Source organism: Protobothrops mucrosquamatus, unplaced genomic scaffold, assembly GCF_001527695.2.
Source record: "Protobothrops mucrosquamatus isolate PMUCROS unplaced genomic scaffold, P.Mucros_1.0 scaffold2931, whole genome shotgun sequence".
In the NCBI taxonomy this organism is placed as follows: domain Eukaryota; kingdom Metazoa; phylum Chordata; class Lepidosauria; order Squamata; family Viperidae; genus Protobothrops; species Protobothrops mucrosquamatus.
Window position 1 is genome coordinate 84,220 of NW_015388956.1, and position 18,957 is coordinate 103,176.

Here is an 18,957-nt window from a genome sequence, read left to right on the forward strand (position 1 = left end):
TACGCCTCAAGTTGCCCAGCAAGAAATTGGGGCCAAAATTCTTGGGGCCTTTCCCCATAGTAAGAATCATCAACCCAGTCACAGTAGAGCTAAAGCTCCCTAAACTCTTAGGGAAAATTCACCCAGTTTTTCATTGTAGCTTGTTGAAACCATATCGGGGCTCCACGTTAAGACCTCCTCCAAAAAAGGCACCTGGGCCTCTCGTGGTTGCGGGACAAACCCACTACGAAGTAAAGCACATTCTTGATTCTAGAATTTTCAGAGGGAAATTGCAGTACCTAGTGCAATGGAAGGGGTACCCATTATCTGAAGCCACCTGGGTGAAATCCAGTGAAGTGAAAGCTGACCGATTGGTCAAAAGGTTTCATATGAAAAACCCCACCAAACCAATAGATGACTCTTAACCTATGCTTTTATTTACTTTACAGGATCTGTCCTTCGTCTAAGGGGGGCCAGATGTCAAGTCTGCTAACATTGGATGTTATTGCTTGCCATATGTGAAGAAGCAAACATATCTTATTTAGTCTACATGTCACTTCAAGGGTTAAAGCAGACATTACTAACCGTGTGAGTGGGGAGGAATGCCAGTGAATAATAACATTATCTTTGCATAGCACAGCCAAGGTCAGCGTAACAGCAGAGAGCAATAGCAGAGAATAGGGGGGGAGCGATTCACCCTTCAAATTAATTGGAGCATATGATTGATGACTGTGAAAGGAGGGAGGGAGTTGTGCTTTGTCACGAGTGCTTGGGTGGTGGGGGTTTCAGTTTTTGGCTTCCTTTTGTTTGTGCCGAAGCATGTAATCTATTAAAGGATTCTTTAAGGTAATTAAGCCTCAAAGTTCTTTGAAAAGTTACTTCTTCTCGGAACCATGTCAATGACTTGTTTGTCATATAACGTGTGAAATTTAAACTCTACTTAAAGGATTGAAATGATGTAAGGTTTGATATTAATGTGTTAACTTAAAGAGATTGATCAAGTGAAGGATTAGATATCTATAGAATAGTTTGATAAATACATATATTTAGAAGTGTTTAGGATAGATTAATATTTTTGTTTAAAAATGAGATATCTTTCTATATAAGGGATTAAACACAAATTAGAATACTAGGAATGTTCTTTTTAGAATGTTAGGTTTATTTCTATGAAAATTATGATGTAATGAAATGACAAAAATTGAAGAGATGTCTCAGATTTGAAGTGAACTAACAGTTAATTGAAATTTAATAAGATACGATTTTCTGATGATATGGATGTTATTAGTCATGATATTTAATTGGAGATTTGAATTTTGTTTAATGAAATGACATGATTTTAGGTATGATATTATTTTTCTTAACTTGAAGAGTTAGATCAATTGATAGATTTGATAGGTACAGGATAGATTAATATTTTACTCTAAATAAGGGAGATTAATGGAAGAAGAAACAAATAAGATTTTGATAAAATTAAGAAAGTAGAATGTATGTGGAAGGGATATTTGAATTGGAAATGTTTTTATTTAAAGTTAATTTGATTATGCTAGAAATTGATGAAGCTTGAAAACAGGTTCAAGTTGAATAAATTTAAGCTAGAATTGGATATTCCAAATATACTATGCTATTTGAGGGAAAAAGAGAGGGAATATTTGATGTATTGATTATATTATGTATATATGTCTTGTTTTAAGATGTTTGATTATCCCAGCACCACGGTGTGTCCTGAATATGTTGCCTTAAGAATTTAAAAAACCAATAAAATTTGTTTAAAAAAAAAAGGATTCTGTGTGTCAATCCTGTGTTACATAGGCTTTCTACCTTTGAAGCTTTAAGGGTTAAACATGGACTCTAAAAGGATAAATGGAATGAATATCCTAATTGTCTGTCTGTTTCTCAACAGTGGGGATGAAGATATAGAAGAAGTGGAGCTGGTAACTGAAATGCAGCTGGGGGATGTTGGTGCTCTTTCAGGCATCTCCAGAAGAAACCTGTCCTAGAGGATGCAGAAGGCTGGTGTGTGGTTGGACCTGCATATGCATATGCAAATAAGGAGGAAGAGGGTAGAAATACAGTTAGTCCTCAAGTTATGACCAGTCACTTAGTGACCATTTGAAGTTACAATGGACCTCCCTGGGGCTACTTATGACCCAGTTCTGAAGTTCCAGTGGCCACACAAACACCTAAGTCACGTTACATTTTGGGTGCTTAGCAATCGGCCCGCATTTATGGCTGTTTACAGCATCCCGCTGTCATGTGACCATGTTTTATGACATTTTTTGCCAAAACCTGGCATTTCTGGGTTTGGGCAAAACTGGCCCATAGCGAACCACTGGTTTGCTTTATGACCATAGTGTTCGATTTATGACCATGGTGGTCACTTTACGACTGCAGCAGTTGCTTAACGACTGCCACAAAAAAGGTTGTATAGTCAGGGTGGTCACATGGGTGACCTGCTTTACCACCATCATGACTTATGACTGATGGTAGGCTCCATTACAGTCATAAGTCAAGGACTACCTGTATGGACCAAAAGTCCTCTTCTGGCAGAGATACCTCAAGCCTTGTGTTCCTACTCCCCATTTTGTTGGTCTGGAGCCAACAGTTTTATATTATGGCCAAGGAAATTGGGCTGGCAAGCCTAGCAGCAAGATACAAAATGTGTTACTTTTTAGTGGGGTAAATGTACTGTAAATTTTCCCTTTCCCCGATTCATTACTGTGTATGTTTTGATGTAAGCTGAATTTTCATCAGCCCAGATTTTTTCTTTTACACGGGAAATCCTCCAAAAATAATCAAAAGATGTCCTGCCTCTGGTCCCTCTACTTTCCCTGCCTGCCAGCCTAGAATTTAAAGCTTCTTCCACTGATGAGAGCCTCTGCAGTAATACCAAGTCCTGTAGCTGGTAAATCCAAGAACTAGTTTATCAGAAATGAGAAATGGGGCTGTCATGTTTAGGAGCAGCTCATTTAGTGGATTGTTAGACCACAATAACGTTCACCAGTGTGGTGCCCTTCAGCTATGTTAGACTTAATACAGTAGTGTTTGAGAAACATAAGAGTTTCTTTCTTTTATAATGCAGATTTCTTTTAAAAATTATTTTGGTGCATTTCTGATAACTTCATTTGATTTTTACAGCTTGCCTTGGATCATCTTCCCCCTGCTGGAGAGGAAGCAGAGCCTGCCAAATTGGACGCCCCTCTGTTTCAGAGCAATCCTATGTTCTAGACCCACATACAATTCTGCCTTTAACACACAGGGCTACTTGGACTTCTGTTTTAGAAAGAAGCGAGGTTTTGCAGTCCCCTAAAACAAACAGGACTTCTTCACCTTGTTTGGCCATGACTTTGGGAATTGGCACAGGGGTTTCCACTGGGGGGCAACAACATCCACAGAGTGCTGCTGGTCAAGAGTCTGAATTTCAGCAACGGTCCCAGCCACCACCTGGTAACTCCCTGGACAAGGCCAATTCTAGCACCTCTTCTTCATCCTCTTGCTCTTTATCCTCTTCTTCCATGTCCCACTATCAGGGCCTGCCTGGTGAAGGTGGTGGCTCTTCAAATCCCTGCCCCTCCATGCAGTCCCGAGACGTAGATATTTATGATCCTTTCCACCCTACTGATGAAGATTACCTCAATGGTGATTTTGGCTTTGGGGATTCCCCCCACAAAGAAGCAGAGGGTGGGCAGCATGACCAGAAATATGATCCCTTTGACCCCACAGGCTCCAATCCCAGCTCCTCTGTTAGTACCCCTTCACTTGAGGACGATGAGGATGAAGACAATGACCATGATCAACATCCCCCTGATATGTCACATAGCATTAGCCGCATTTCAGAAACACTGGCTGGAATGTACGATGAAAATAGTTTGAGCCAAGATTTCCCTAGCTCCGATAAAGGACAGGAAGATTCAGAACCAGAAATAGAACCTAGAAGGGATTATGAGACTGAGGCAATATGTTTTGCTGAGAGCCCTGAGAGCAAAGGGCTTCCTGGTGTTGATTCCACCCTGCCTGAGGAGCTTCGCTCAGATCAGGCAGAATCTAAAGCTTCAGAACCATGCCGCCAGGTATTCATGGTGGACTTTGGTCCCGAAGGATGCTTGGATGCTGAAGCCAAGATCCCGCTGGAAGGAAAGGTGTCCTTAGAGGTAGTGACCATTGGAAATGCTAAACTGAGGGGTGGAGAGAAAATGTCAAAAGGAGGTAGATATCCTTGGGTTGGGCGCCAGTCATCAGTGGAATGGGATGGAAGTGGTGGTGGTGAATCAGAAATTGAAGAAGGCGAGATTGTCCAACCAGAGGATGAGCGGTATAGTCCCATTCAATTGTTCCGAAGTAGATGCCAGCCAGCTCAGCAACGAACTCTCCGGGTGATGGAAGAAGATGATTTCCTATTATTGCACGCAGACTCTGATCAGGAAGGATCCTTACAGATTGACTTTAGTGAAAGCCAGCTAGATCCACGTTGGAAAGGTGTGGACTTGAGACGGAAGATCCTGACCCAGCGACAAGAACGCTACCATCATGCCATATCACCTCTGCCTCCACCACCACCTCCACCTGCTCCCAAGTGCCCTGCCTCCAAAGCTCACTCTGGTTCTAGCTCTGCTTCATGTAAGAAGTCAAAAAGAGAATGTAAAAGATCACAAGAACACAAGGCATCAAAAACCAAGGAGACATATGGCTCTTCCTGGAACCCAAAGAAGAAATCAAAATCATGCTCAAAATCCAAAGATCATCAACATTCACGCCAGAGGACCTCGAGGCTCCGCTTACATCACCGAACCTCTCGCTCCTGGTCCCCTTCAATTAACACCAGCTTGTCTGCAGTTGGATCCTCACATACTTCAGCTGAGCAACACAAGAGCAGGCGATCTAAGTCAAAGGAGAAACACCATGACCATCATTCTTGGTCACATAGGAACAGCAGCAGCAGCTGTGCTCATTGCACTAGGCACAAAGACAAACATCATGGGGAAGGTGGCAGAAAGAACAAGTCTTGCTCATGTGAGAAGCATCTCTCCCATCGGTTATCTAAGGACAAAGAGAGAGAGGTCCATCTTCTGGAGGAGCCCAAGCCTGAGACAGCCTTGATCGAGCGACTGAGAGATGCAAGAACTGTGGTGCCACCTTCAATCCAGGATCTCAATGACAATGATCTCTTCACCATCAAGAGGACCATTACAGTCAACCAGCAGAAGAAAATGGAGGGGCTTTTGGAGACACCAGAGAGAGCTAAGAGGGAGGTAGTTTATGATTCTGAGGGTATGAGCTTTGATGCTTGCTTCTCAGATCGTGAGCCTGCCGAGGACTCCAAATCTAGTACAGTGTGGCTAAATCCTAAGGAGGATGCAGTTTCATCCCGCAAAGATAAAAAGCCTGAGGAGGACACCAAACAAAAGTTATCCAAGGAAAAAGAACTCAAGAGGGCCTATCTGGAGGACTGCCCCGGAGCCCAAGAGAAGTGCAAAAAAAAGCTGAAGGAGGGACCTCCTAGTTCTGAGCAGCAAGAATTACCCAAGATAGAAGAAAAGGCCCAACCTGACAGGGACAAAACAGGGAAAAAGATAAAAGCTGGAAGCCAGAAAGAGAATAGTACGCTGGACCCAGGTCGGAAAGTGAAGCTCCAGTCCAAGGTTGCTATATTGATCCAAGAAGGGGTGAGCAGTACCACATCAGTCAAGGAAATGGGTTCTATTTGTGTAAAGTTCAGCCGAGACAAGGAGAGCCGTTCACCCTTCCTCAAGTCTGAAGAGAAGGTGTTGATGGTTGGGGCACCAGCAGCAGGCCAAGATGAAATGACTGATGTTAAAAAGCCAGGCTTCAAGCCCAAGAAAGTCAAAGGACTGAAAGCCAGAATGGGTGTGAAGAAACTGAAGGGCATCAAGCCAAAGGGTGCCTCAGAGCCCAAGAAAAAGAAGAAACTCAAAGTCAAGACTGGGTTAAAGAAATCCAAAGCTGATAGCTGCAGTCAGGGTGCAGTCAGCCCTTTGAAGGTTAAGGAGGAGCCCTCATGGTCTGGTTCAGAGAAATCGGGCACAGCCAAGCCACCAAGTCCTCAGCCATTTGGCCCAGGCCAGAAACTCACCCCTGATTCCCAGACAGTGGACAGCAGCTGCAAGACACCTGATGTCTCCTTCCTTTCTGAGGAGCTCCCTGTTGAGCAGCCCAGGGTACCAAATGATGAGCCAGAAGCAGACAGTTTGTCTGAGCCCAAAGAGGACCAGCCACTGCAGCAGCCACCCCATCTTCCCCATAGTTTGCCCCAACCCCCTGCTCCAATGTCACGGAATCTGCAGGGGGGATTAGACTGCACTAGTGGTGTATTGGCATGTAGGTATCGTGGTGACTAGTGTGTGTGTTGGGGGGAGAGTCCGTCATGAGTGGGGGTTTGGGAGGACCCAGTTTATTGGTAGATATGGTTACAGTGAGGCTCTGCAAATCTTAGACAAAATAAGATGTTCTAAAAACATTCCTTTTTTAAAAGGAGTTTTACAGTATATTGTGGGTTTTTTCAGAGACTTGGAGACTAAGCAGGCTGATTGATCAAATTCAGTTGAGGCTTGGGTAGTTCAAATATTTGTTGCTCCGCCATCAGCTCTGGAGTCTGGCCAAGTGTTTTTTGCTCTCTGGAAAATGCTTGAAATAAAAGCTTAGGAATCTGCACTGGGAACCCAATCAGCAACATGAATTGCCAAAACAAGTAGTAGGAGGAGAAAGTTGCTACCGTGTTTCCCCGAAAATAAGACCCAGTCTTATAATTCTTTTGCCTCCAAAAGAGGCATTAGGTCTTATTTTCAGGGGATGTCTTTTCCACTATCTTGCCTCGCGGCGGCAGCACCAACAGCTCATTCCATCCAGCAGGAGCCCACATGGCCGCCGCCAGCCCACTTCTGCAGTTGCTCATGCACATCGTCCCCATTTCGCCGGCAGAGACCTTCAGGTAAGGCCTCTGCAGCCCAGAACGAAGCTCCGTGTTGATGTGTGTGTCGCCCTCCCCCGGCCTCCATTCTCAGCTTTCCTGAAGGCCAGCGAAATGGAGGCTGGGGGGCACCGTGCACATCATCCTAGAGCTCCATTCTGGGCTGCAGAGGCCTTTCCTGAAGGCTTCTGCTGGCGAAACGGATGCCGGGGGCGACGCACGCAAGCGATGGCGAGTGGCTGCAGAAGAAGTGGGCCGGCAGTGGCCATGCGGGCTCCTGGATGGTACTGTTGGTGCCACTGCCGTGAGGCGAGGCAAGTGTCAGGGTATGGGAGGCCTGGCTGTGGTGGTCCTGAGGTAAGCGGGTGTGGGGTGTGTGGGGCAGGTCCACCCCCCCACCCCACCACCCTAGCTTGATTTTTACACATGCGCCTCGCCCCACCTCGTACAACCAGACGGACGGAGTGGGCGAGGTCTTAACTAGGGCTTATTTGGCGGGTAGGGCTTATATTAGGTGCACGTGTAAAAATCAAGCTAGGGCTTATTTTTGGGATAGGACTTATTTTCAGGAAACACGGTAAATGTCATGGTTCCGATAGATAAGACCAATTAAAGCAGAACTCCGAGGCTTGAGTTTTCCTCTAAAAACATGTTTATTGGTTACAAAGTATCGGCACAGTCAAAAGTGAAACCAAGACTAAAGTTCCCTCCAAAAGCAACAGTATTAAAAAGTTAAAATTCCTTTTCCCTTTTGTTGTCATTTGAAGGTCAAATTCATCTTCAAATAGCAAAAGAAAATACAGTTGTAATGGCACTTTTCGCCACAAGATGTCCTCAGTGGAATGTAAACTCTTCCAAATAGGTAAAAATTTATCACTTTCAGGAAACAGAAAAAGCAAAAACAGGTATCTCCGGTATAATAGATAAAGTAAAAAATATAGCGTTTCTTTTTTTATTTTTTTCAGGGCCCCTAGGTATCCAAAGAGAAAAATCGAGTAGTCAATAAAACTTTTAACTATTTTAGTTCTTTTAAAACTTTCTTTCCCAAGTAGATAGACACTGCTCTCTTAAGACAGGGAAGTGATCAAAAACTTTTTACAGGCAAATAGTCAGGACAGAGAGAGGGAGGAAAGGTCTCACCCGGATTCACCACAGTGAAACCAAGACTAAAGTTCCCTCCAAAAGCAACAGTATTAAAAAGTTAAAATTCCCACCCCATAACCTATGCAATCAAGTGCGTTTCCCAACAGACTAGTTTGGCAGGCTTTCTGACATTAGGCTCAACCCCCCCCCCCCGGCCGAGGGAACAGAAATGACCTTGGTTCCCACGGGACAGAGAATTGTTTAGGCTAGCATAAAACTTCCCATTCCTCCCCCCAAATCTTGTGGCACCCAAAAATGAGCAAGATGGCTTCAGCCAGGTTCGTTGTAGGTTTGACAGTAAGTGCTTCTTATTTCCTCTTGCCAGAAGTGGTGGTGTGTGGTTTGATGTGCATGCTCTGCCTGCTTCAAAGCATCTTTTTGGCTTTGAATCCAAAGCACTGTACATCCTTAGTTTTTAGTCTTGTCAAGTTACAAATCTCTCAGTGTTGCTTTCCAAGCTGAGGATAGGGCAAGTCTAAGCATAGAGTCTGAGACGTGGTTGTGGCAATGTCCTGCCGTGGGAATGACTTTTATTGCAAAATATAGTCTTGAGATATGGGACATTAGGCACTTCAGTATCTACCTGTTTCCCTCTTCCATGCTTTGGAACTTTTCTCTAAGACGCTTGTTTTTTACTTAGTGACTGCTCTCCTCTTCAAGATGGAAGAGGCCAATCTTGCAAGCCGGGCAAAAGCCCAGGAACTCATTCAAGCAACCAGTCAGGTAATAAATTCTGAGAATTTGGGTGATTGAGTATGAATTTTGAGTAGCTTGGTTGCAAAATGTGTTCACAGCAGCTAGCATTTTTTTGGCTAGCTCGAATTGTTGAACAATTAGGCTCCAATGGATCTCCTTGAAATTTTGATGAGGTTTCTAGAATATAGACACAATTTTGTTCTAATATTAATATGGTTGCTGATGGTGGGAGGTGTCATCAGAAATTGCTGTGCTGATAACCTTGACAAAAAATGGGTGCAAGATTTCCAAGGATGTGTGAGTTTATCTTGAAATAGACAAGGCTAGCACATATTGGGGGGGTGGGGGTACAGCTTCAAAGCCCAGAACACTGTACTCCATTTCCCTATGCAAGAAAGACCTACTGTTTGACACCAAAGTTGGCATCTTGAGAATTGCGGCACATCTGGTTACTTTATATTTAATGCTCCTTTTTTTGGTTCTCATGGTTGCAGGGAGAAGTTGAGAAACCTGTGGGTGTTTTTTTCCCTTAAAGCTCACACGAAGTAGGCCTTGGCATTGATCCACCACTGAGGGATCAGAGCTGCTTTTATCCTGGAGTAACAGTTTCCCCCACTTCCTAAACTGACCACATCGCTGACCTCCATATAATTTCATGTGTTTTCTGAAACAAAAAAAAGCTTTTGTGTGGTTTGAAACATGTTCCTTTTGAAACCAACATGCATGCAAACAATTAGATCAATAAGCTGTTTTAAAACCTAATAAACACTCTTGAAGTAGCCTTCCACAGCTTGGTGGCTTCTAGATGTGTTGAATCCCAACTTCCATCACTAGAGTTGTAGTCCAGTCTGTTTGCAGGATACCAGCTGGACAAGGTTGTTGCCAGGTACTTTTTTACTTTGAAATAAAAGAGTGCACTTCCTTTCCAGATAAACATGTGAGGTGCTGTGGTAAAATGTGTCCAGTTGCATAATTTCTTGTAATTACATGGCATTCTGGAGCCATCTCACAGTTAAATCCTCCTTAACAGAAGTGACAAAATAACAATTTCTTTTCTCTCTCTTCTGAAGTAAGAATTACAATTTTAACAGATACAGTTTGATGGGCACAGGGGGAGTTTTCAAAACAAAGGGCTCCATGTAAAGGGAGTTAGATTTATTAAGCAATCCTAAAGCATGTTATCAGGATGAGGACACAGCCTCCAGCATTGTTTCACCATTGGCCATACTAGCAGGAGCTGCTGGGAATTGCACTCCAGCAATATTTGGAGGATTGCTAGTTCTCTCCAGCTATAACATTAAAAAGAATGTCAACCTTGCTTAGTAATCTACAATATCCAGTTGTACCCAGTGGGATCTTCTCGGGCTCCCAGAGAAGGGAATTCACTGTTCGTCATGACTTTTATGTATACAGGCAAGTAGACCTATTTACCTGCTATTTTCAATTTTGAAGTAATGAACATTGTAGTATTCTGCTCTGGAGTATGAAAAATGGAAATTATGGAATATGTCACAGTAGCCTAGCAGCAGGCCAAGGGTTTTGTCTTCTTCACAAGCCAAGCCAAGCCATCTTAACCATGTTTTCTTTATTCTCTTATTCCAGATCTTGACTCACACCAAGTCCTTAGCTTCCTTAGCTCGTCCTCAGCCACCAGCACCGCCCAGTCATCCACCTGCCTCACATCTGGCTGTCCTACCTGTCTCCTACCTTTTGCAAGGATCAATGCCTCTAGGAAGCAGTGCTTCAACTCCTACCACCCCTACAGGGGGGTTGCCAGGGACATTGAACCAGGTTTTAGTAGGCCCTCCCTCTGCTGGCATTTTTGCTTCTTCCTCTGGCACCAATTTGGGCAGTACCAGTTCTGAAGGGCGTGGAGACAGTGATAAGGTAAAAGTCTTTGGAGTGACATGCAGATCTTTTCATGCTTATTGTGCAGAACTGTTAAGTACTCTGATCCCTCTCCATGGCTAGGCTGGGAAAAAATGGACAGCTGGGCAGTGACTGTTGCTATAATCTGCTCCAGCAGAGGTTTACAATGTGAGGCTTCAGAGCAACATGTCACTCCCCTTCCGTCATAGGCCTTGGTTGCAGGTTCCAGAATTCTTCTGAAAAGGATTTTTCAAGGTGATAAAAGGGAAAAAGGATTAAATACATGGATATTCATTATATCCTCTCCTTCGCTAGCCAGTGAGAGGGACCAGCTGAGGTGGGAGGATATCACATATGTGGTGGGGGGAGTGGAGAGGTGGAAGCCCAGCTAGTGCTGAGAGCTTCAGCTATAGCACTGTGCGAGCTCCCTCCCTCACCTACCCACCCCAGGATGTCTGAGGAAGTGCATGAGAGTGACTGGAAGGGGATGACTGAGCCCTTAGCTCTAGAAAGGGGGAGGTCGGGGGGGGCATAATCACCTTGGGAGACGTGTGGCAGGACAACGCATTAGAGTGGTGATGGGCATGGGATGCTACAGGAACCAGAGGGCAGGCCATTACAGGGGAAGATGCCCCCAATGTGTAGTATCAGCGATTTGTTCTGGCCCCCTGAGCTCATTCCCATTTCCTGGACAGCATTCCCTCAGAGGCCCTGAGGTTCAGCTACTGCTGGTGTATGCCAGATCGGTCTTATTGAGGAGGAGCAAGCAGACCTGGCATGCATCACTGAGACCTGGCTGCCTCTGGAAGGGGGTGTCCCCTCTCGGAGATGTGCCCAGCTGAGTTTAGAGTTTGGCACCAGCTGAGACCCCAGGGTGGGAGAGGTGGCGTGGCAGTGGTCATCAGAGTGTCTCTTTTGACACTCCCCAAGTCTCTGATTGTGTGACCCTGTTTCTGAAGTTGGGCTCACAGGATCAGTTGGGATTGTTGCTAGTATACCAGCCTCCCTGCTGTGTGGCAACCTCCTTACCTGAGCTACTGGAGGCCATCTCATCTGGCGGTAAAGCTCCCCAGACTTACGGTTCTGGGGGACTTCAACCTGCCATCCCTGGGTCTGGCCTTGGAAGCAGCCCAGGAATTCATGGCCACCATCGCGGCCTATCCCAGATCATCTTGGGCTCAACTTCTGACAGTGGTCACACACCAGATATGGTTTTCTTCTTGGAGCAATGTGAACATGATCTGGTGGGGGAATCTAACATCCCCCCTGCCATGGTCAGATCATGCCCTGGTATCTATGAGATTATCTTATACTGCCCCCCTTCACAGGGCAGCCAGGCCCATTAGAACCCGATTGGGTTCCAGAGGGAACTGAGGGACATCCCAGAAGTTTTATTGCACATCCCTGCTGAAACCTTGGTAACGTCCTGGAATCAAAGAATACCCAGGGTTCTGGACAGGATTGCACCTATGCGGCCTCTCTTGACCCATCACTTCTGACTCTCCCTGAAAAGGGTTAAGAGTTGCCTAGAGTGCCGCTGGAGGAAAACGAAGGATGACTCCGACTGGACACAACATAGAGCCACTATTAAGGCCTATCTCATGGTGGTAAGAGGTTACTTGAAGAACCATCTCACCCCTATGGGACTGGCCCACCCTACCTGCGCCGGCAGAGGAGGCATGCTGCAGGCCCCATCAGTCAAGGAATTCCAGTTGGTGGGGTCCAGGAGAAGGGCCTTCTGTGCCGTAGCACCTACCCTTTGGAATATCTTACCCCCTGAGGTGAGATTGGCTCCCACCCTTCTGACCTTCCAAAAAAGCCTGAAGACCTGGAGATGGCTTGGAACCCCAACGGGGGAGCATCACACTGGAGGTGGTTGATGAATTAAGAGGCAATCCCACCCCCCCACCCCCGGTGCATCCTGCTCCCTCCCTCCCCATCTTTCAACTATAATTCTATTTTTCATTGTAATTTCTATTTTTATTGTTTTTAGAAATATTTATCGTTTATTATTTTAATGCTTTTAATGCTGTAAGCCACCCAGAGTCACTTTGAAATGAAAGGGGCAGCAAATAATAAAATAAAATAGTGAAGACTATTTAATTTTCAATTAAATGCAAATAAAATTTAGTTTTTGTTCAAGCCTCACCCATTTTCTTGTCTGGACTCTACCTACACTTGGCCTGAGAAAGGTGATGCATCCCTGCATTTGATACAGAAACCACTGCCTCCACTGCAAGAGTTCTCTTTGGGGACCATAATCACACTGTAAAACTATATCTGAAAGAGGTCAGATGGTTGCCACAATTTGGACTTTGGGCAAAGAAAAACATGGCCCTGTTTTCCAACCATTCAGCTTTCGGAACCTCACTACCAGGGACCTGGAACTACTTTCTGCTTTGCTGCCACTTTACCTTGCCTGCTCCTCCTATACTGACTTCCTCTGACTGCCTTGCCTGTGTTTCCTGCAGTATCTGAAAAAGCTTCACACCCAAGAGCGAGCAGTGGAGGAAGTCAAACTAGCCATCAAGCCCTATTACCAGAAAAAGGAGATCACCAAGGAAGAATACAAGGACATTCTACGCAAAGCTGTCCACAAGGTAAAGCAGTGGCACCATACAGAGGGGACGCAAGAGCAAAAATGTGAGAGCAGAGAGGAGCAAAGAGTTATGGAAATCACTTTCTTTTCTTCTTCCTCCCTTTCACTCCCATCTTTAGATCTGCCACAGCAAGAGTGGTGAAATCAACCCTGTCAAGGTGAATAACTTATTGAAGGCCTATGTCCAGAGGTACAAGTACTTTCGAAAACATGGACGAAAGATGGATGAAGAGCCAGGGCCTTCCAAGGAAGTAGGGGAACTGGACAAATTTGGCTTGCCCATGCCCCCGCTCTAATCTCTGATGAAAGGGAGGAAAAAAATAACAGCAGCTCTTCTTCATGTAAATTGGCTTGGTTGAGCCCCCCAGCCCTTTCCCCATCACTTTGTGGGGCAAGTGGAAAAGAGGTTGGGGTGATACATTTTGTTTTGGAGGGGTGGCATTTGTACAGTACAGTTCTTGTGCATCTGCTACCTGCCCTGGAAACCTCCCTTTCCTGAACACTTTCACAGTTTTAGCCACAAAATCAACTTGTCTTTTACTCTGTAAATACAGATGGCAGAAGATGGGGCTAATTTTTAGTTTCATCACTCTCAAGCACCCACAATATGAGTGGATGTGAGTCCTCTGACACACCTAGTTTTTACTCATTTAGCATGTTTTTAATTTGACGGTTTTATCCTTACCCTCTTGTCAATGGACATGAAATGGCAGTACCATGATTGGCATATAGATGGCAGATGCCTGTCATCCTTGGATAGGCAAACACCCTTCATTTCCTGCCTCTAGTTGTACGTTTTGTCTGTCATACTCTTTCCCACCCTGTTTCTCTTCATAAAACTTCATTTAGCCATCTAAACTGGGCACTGATCTTTCAGTAATGTGGTTTCTATGGCTTTCTTGGGGTAGGAATCTTGATCTCGTGCTTTGTGGCAGGCAGATGGATTGCATTTGCAACTATCATCATGAGAGAGTGTTTTCCCCCCAAAGGATACCTTTTTGATGGTTAATGAGTAGACATCAACTTCTTTGCAGACTGCAACTTCTCCCTTGTGTTAGAGAAGGGGTTGGCATGGTTTTCAGGTGGCAAGCACCATCATGCTATTTCATGTGAAATTGGAGGTACCAATTTTCAAAAGTGCCAAAAATCTCATGAGGTGTCATGTGAGAATACAGCATGTTTATGAGGCATTTTAATTTAAACAAACTGGCACAGACACACAATGAAATCTCAACAGACCCACATTTCACAGACTGCAGATACAACAGATCAGATTTGTGTCAAGACATAACCGAAAATAACAGACCAGTGCACCCAAAGGTATCTGGATGAGACAGGTAAATTTACATTAATCTGATGTTAATTTTATAACATCTGCAGGAATTCACATCATTTGCCTAATGTTACAGTTTGTGTCAATTTATATCCATTTGAATAAAATCATGCAAATTGTCTAATGTAAAATGCAAATGATGTAAATAACTGCAATGATGTACTATCATATTTAACAGAACTTTGGGAATAACACTCCTTTCCCAATTGGTCTGTTAAAATGATTTTTATATATTTGGAGGGTAAATAAGTACCACCTTGTTGACGAAATGGGTAATGCATAATCCAGGTCTTTAGTTTTAACCAGCACTCAGATTTGGACTTTAACTATCCATGGGAATGTCCTGCTAGAGCCACCTATGTTCTCCATATCAGAGCAATCTGGAGCCCAACATGCCTCTTGTGGCTTTCTTGGACTATGCTCTTGATCTCATTCATATCCATGATTAGCAAAATCCTATTTTTGTCTTGGTCTGTAGTCTAAACCCTGTGCTTGTCTGAAAATAGAAGTAGTTTAGAAGAATGAAACTCAGATTGTGAATTGAAAGGAAGACATGACCAATAAGGAAAAGTGAAAGGTAACTTGAGGAATGAGAAGGGTCATGACTGCAGTGCACAACTAGACCTGTGAGATGAGAGTAAGCAAACATTAGGACAAAATTCTCAAAGGTGAAGGCAGTTCAACAATGGAATTGGTGAGCTTACCATGGTAGCTGGTTCTACTTGCTGGAGAACATCAGCCTCTAGACAGTCACTTTGGAGTTGCTCTATTTCTGATGTACCTGTTTTGAATAGGCTTCAACCCAAAACCCTATGAAGCCCCTTCTACCTGTAGTATAAGCATTAGTGTACCAAAGAAATATGTAGGAATTAGGGTAAATAGCCATCTGTTGAAAAGATTAGGGCTCTGGAGGACTTGTAAGTGGGTTAAGAATGTGGGGAAAACATGCAGCAAACTGCAAGGTGACTTGCTTTAATTTATAGATTTGAGCCAAGTGGATAAGAAAGTAAGAATCTCAGGCAAGATTACAATAAAAAAATTCTGAAAGGGAGAGGCAGATCTTGAGATGGAGAACTGGGTAATTTCCTGTATCCATTTTCAAGGGTGATAAACCTGTGTACCTCTATATTCATATCTGGTGGGGAAAAAATAGTTTCTGAATAATGAATGCTGTTCTTTTCTGCTCAAAAATCATTATTGATTAGATGGTTTTATCTGTTGGGGAGGGCAGGGAAACTAACTGGAATGGCATAGGCCAGGGGCTGACATGTGGCAGAGGACTACTGGAAGAAGTGCTGTGTGAAGGAGCTGAGAAAAGGGATGCTTTGAAGGGTAATGTGGATGGGTTTTTTTGAACATACATAGCTTAAATCATGTTGCATTGCCAACTTGGATCAGGCATTGTAGTACTTGCAAGAAATGGCAAGAAACACACTCTGCTAGAGAGAGGTTCCCTGAAGACGGGCTCCAGTATGAGTCCAAAAGCTCGGAAGACAAAACTGCTGGTCCTGGTGACCAACCCAGATTGGATCCTGCAACATTATCCTGGGACACATATATTCAACTTCATTCATAATGGCAAGAATGTTTAGGATGTTTTAGAACACAAAAACGGAGCCAATTTAACAGAGCCAATGTCAAGCACAAGAAATCAGGAAGCAAGGCAGTCAAATGAATACAGGTTTAATGCATGCCCATGTTTCCCCGAAAGTAAGGCCTACCCTGAAAATAAGCCCTAGTTTTGGGGCGAGGCACACACTTAAAAATCAAGCTAGGGCGGGGGTAGGGATGTGGATCTGCCCCATGCACCCTGCACCCACTTACAGCCAGGCCTCTCCTCACCAGCCCACTTCTGCGGCATCTTCTGTAGCCAGGCCTGCATTTCTCAGTCACAGGCCTTTCCAGAAGGCCACTGCAGCTGAGAACCGAGCTATGGATTGAATCCATAGCTCGGTTCTCGGCTGCATAGGCCTTCGAGAAAGGCCTGACTGCAAAATGCAGGCCAGAATGCAGTTGCAGAATGAAGCTACTCCTTCGGCCCCAGAAGAAGTGGACCTGCTGGGCGGGGCTGTGGGTGCCAGAGGTGAGCAAGACATCCCCCGAAAATAAGACCTGGTGCCCCTTTTGGAGGCAAAAAAAAAGACACGGTCTTATTTTCGGGGAAACACGGTAGCACTCTCTACAAGAATTTGAACTGGTAACAGTCAAAGCAAATTAGCGGTAGATAAGAATCAACAGAATTCAAGGTGGGCTGGACTTAGATCTCTTGTGGGCAAGAAGGGACTCAAGACTGATGATGTGCTTAACCCTTCCCTCGGGCTCAGCCTGGTCATCTCCTACAGCCAGTTTGCTGTAGTGGTTAAGGTGCTGGCCTAGAGACCAGGAGCCTGTGAGTTTTAATAGTCACTCACTCAACGCTGAGGAGGAGGAAATGGCAAATCACTTCTGAAATCTTGCCAAGAAAACTGCAGGTATTAATCCAGGCAGTCACCAGGGGGCAACACTGGCTCAAAGGCTTTTTTTTTTTTTTTAAACGAAGACTGCATTGCTTAAAATGTAATCTAGGATTGGTTGATCCTGGAAATATATATTCTTGAGCTGGGAAATCAAGCTTGTGTAGCCCACTGGTACATGCATCCACTCATACTTCCCTTCATGTAGCTAGGAAGATTGCTTTGTGTTATGTGAGTCTCTGATCATAGTTGGATATGTCCAAACAAGCTAAGGTGTTTAAGATCATTTTATCCACTTCAATGGTTAACTTACAAATCCTGACCTGTTAGGGTACATTCAATCCTATTTTTCAGTTTGTGCATAACATCTGTTTTCTTCGAACTAGCTTGGTGACATGCCAAGTGGAGTGACTTCTTCAATCACAGGTTAAGCTAGGATTCTTGGCTTAGTGTCGTGCAAATTCAGAATTAAGAACCAACCAGCAAGGGCCTTGTTGTATGTCTCAATCTTCCAGATGCAATCAACTTCAGTTCCCATAATCTCTAAATGCTATTGGTACCTGGGCTAGGTATTCTGAGAGATGAAATTAAACACAACTGGAGGGTGCCATATCAAAATTAAACACTCTGTTGGAAAAGAATGGAACAAGTAGGCTTTTGAAATAGCAATATTAATTTAGGTTGAAGTGAGGAGAATGACTTTTTAGAACAGACATGTCAAACTCGCGACGTCATGTTAAGGCACAAATTAATGCATTCTGCTTTAAAATGTCTGAATCTAGCTATTGTAAAAGGAAGTCCAGATTCTGTGACTTCTGCTAGTGCCTAATGGAATTCTTGAGCTCTTTTCCCAGCTTAGATCACTGCACTGCAACAACTGTTGTGGTCCTTGAAGAAGGGACACCTCTGATTTTGGACAAGTAGCAGAGCCTAGGGAGAAAAAAAACAATCAATGTAGGGTTGAAGAAGAGGCATCGAGACGAAGCAACGAGTTCCAACAGTTCTCCTTTATTGCAAACACCAACAGAACAGATTTTAAAATGGTGTGGCCCCCTTTTATAGCCCCCCTGCACAATACCTTGCTAGCCAATCATTGCAAAGGATCTTTTCCCGCCGTGGAAAAGATCCTTTGCAATGGGAGCAGCCTTTCTTGTCCCGGGCATCCACATGGTCTGCCCGGGCCAATCGCTGCAGCCTGCGCCTGCTGGCCCAGGACATAACACCCCTCCCCCCTTGGCTAAAATAATAAGGCACACTTATTATTTTAAATACTCCAACACTCCATTACATTGCTTACGTTGCATCTATATATATACACAACACTACAGTCTTGCTACAGCCACACTCCCCACTCCTCTTGAGCTGCGTTACTTAACCCAGACTACTCGGCCTGCCCATGAACTGACAAGGACTGTACATAGACTTGTAAGTATTTGGGAGGACCTCTGGCCCGCCCTGATCTTCTCATGGCCGGTGTGTGTGCCTGGCCTGCCAGCTCGCCTGCCAGGCTAGGCAGACCAGGACTTTGTTGCCCCAAGGACCCAGGGGACCCACCCAGCTGCTGACTGGATCCGCTAAATCCAAGCCAGGGTTCCTTGGGGGGATGGAATTCCCCAAGTCCAGTGGTGGGGTGGAATTCCCCAAGTCCACAATGGACTCCTCTTGGGAGCACTGTCCCTCAAGCCCTAGACCAGCAGCTGGAGTGGCCTGAGTGGCTGATGTGCCCCAATACCCCATGGCCCCCGTGTATGTGCCGGAGGTGCCAGAGGCCGGAGCCGGCTCCATGGCGAACCCCCTTTCTGCGGACTCCCTGTTTGGAGCAATAGCTGAAGCCTGGGGATGTTGGAGAGACCGTGGTCCACAATCATAATTGTGGTCCTCCTCCCCCCCAAGAGCAGAGCCAGGAGCGGAAGAGTTGCTGGGAAGCCTCCAGCGCAGTTGGTCAATGTGACGTCGGATCACA

At 44.8% G+C, this 18,957-nt stretch overlaps 1 protein-coding gene across 1 annotated transcript in view; it reads left to right on the top strand.

Annotated features, from left to right (window-relative positions):
• Window positions 1-14,053, top strand: part of LOC107296677 (splicing factor, arginine/serine-rich 19-like) — an 80,091-nt gene extending 66,038 nt beyond the window's left edge. Inside the window, 6 exon segments of the mRNA XM_015826024.1 lie at window positions 1,880-1,992; window positions 3,115-6,312; window positions 8,685-8,767; window positions 10,343-10,627; window positions 13,081-13,209; window positions 13,328-14,053. Of these exon segments, the coding sequence (XP_015681510.1) occupies window positions 1,880-1,992; window positions 3,115-6,312; window positions 8,685-8,767; window positions 10,343-10,627; window positions 13,081-13,209; window positions 13,328-13,504 (3,985 nt within the window). The 3' untranslated portion in view covers window positions 13,505-14,053.
• The last annotated feature ends 4,904 nt before the right edge of the window (window positions 14,054-18,957 follow it).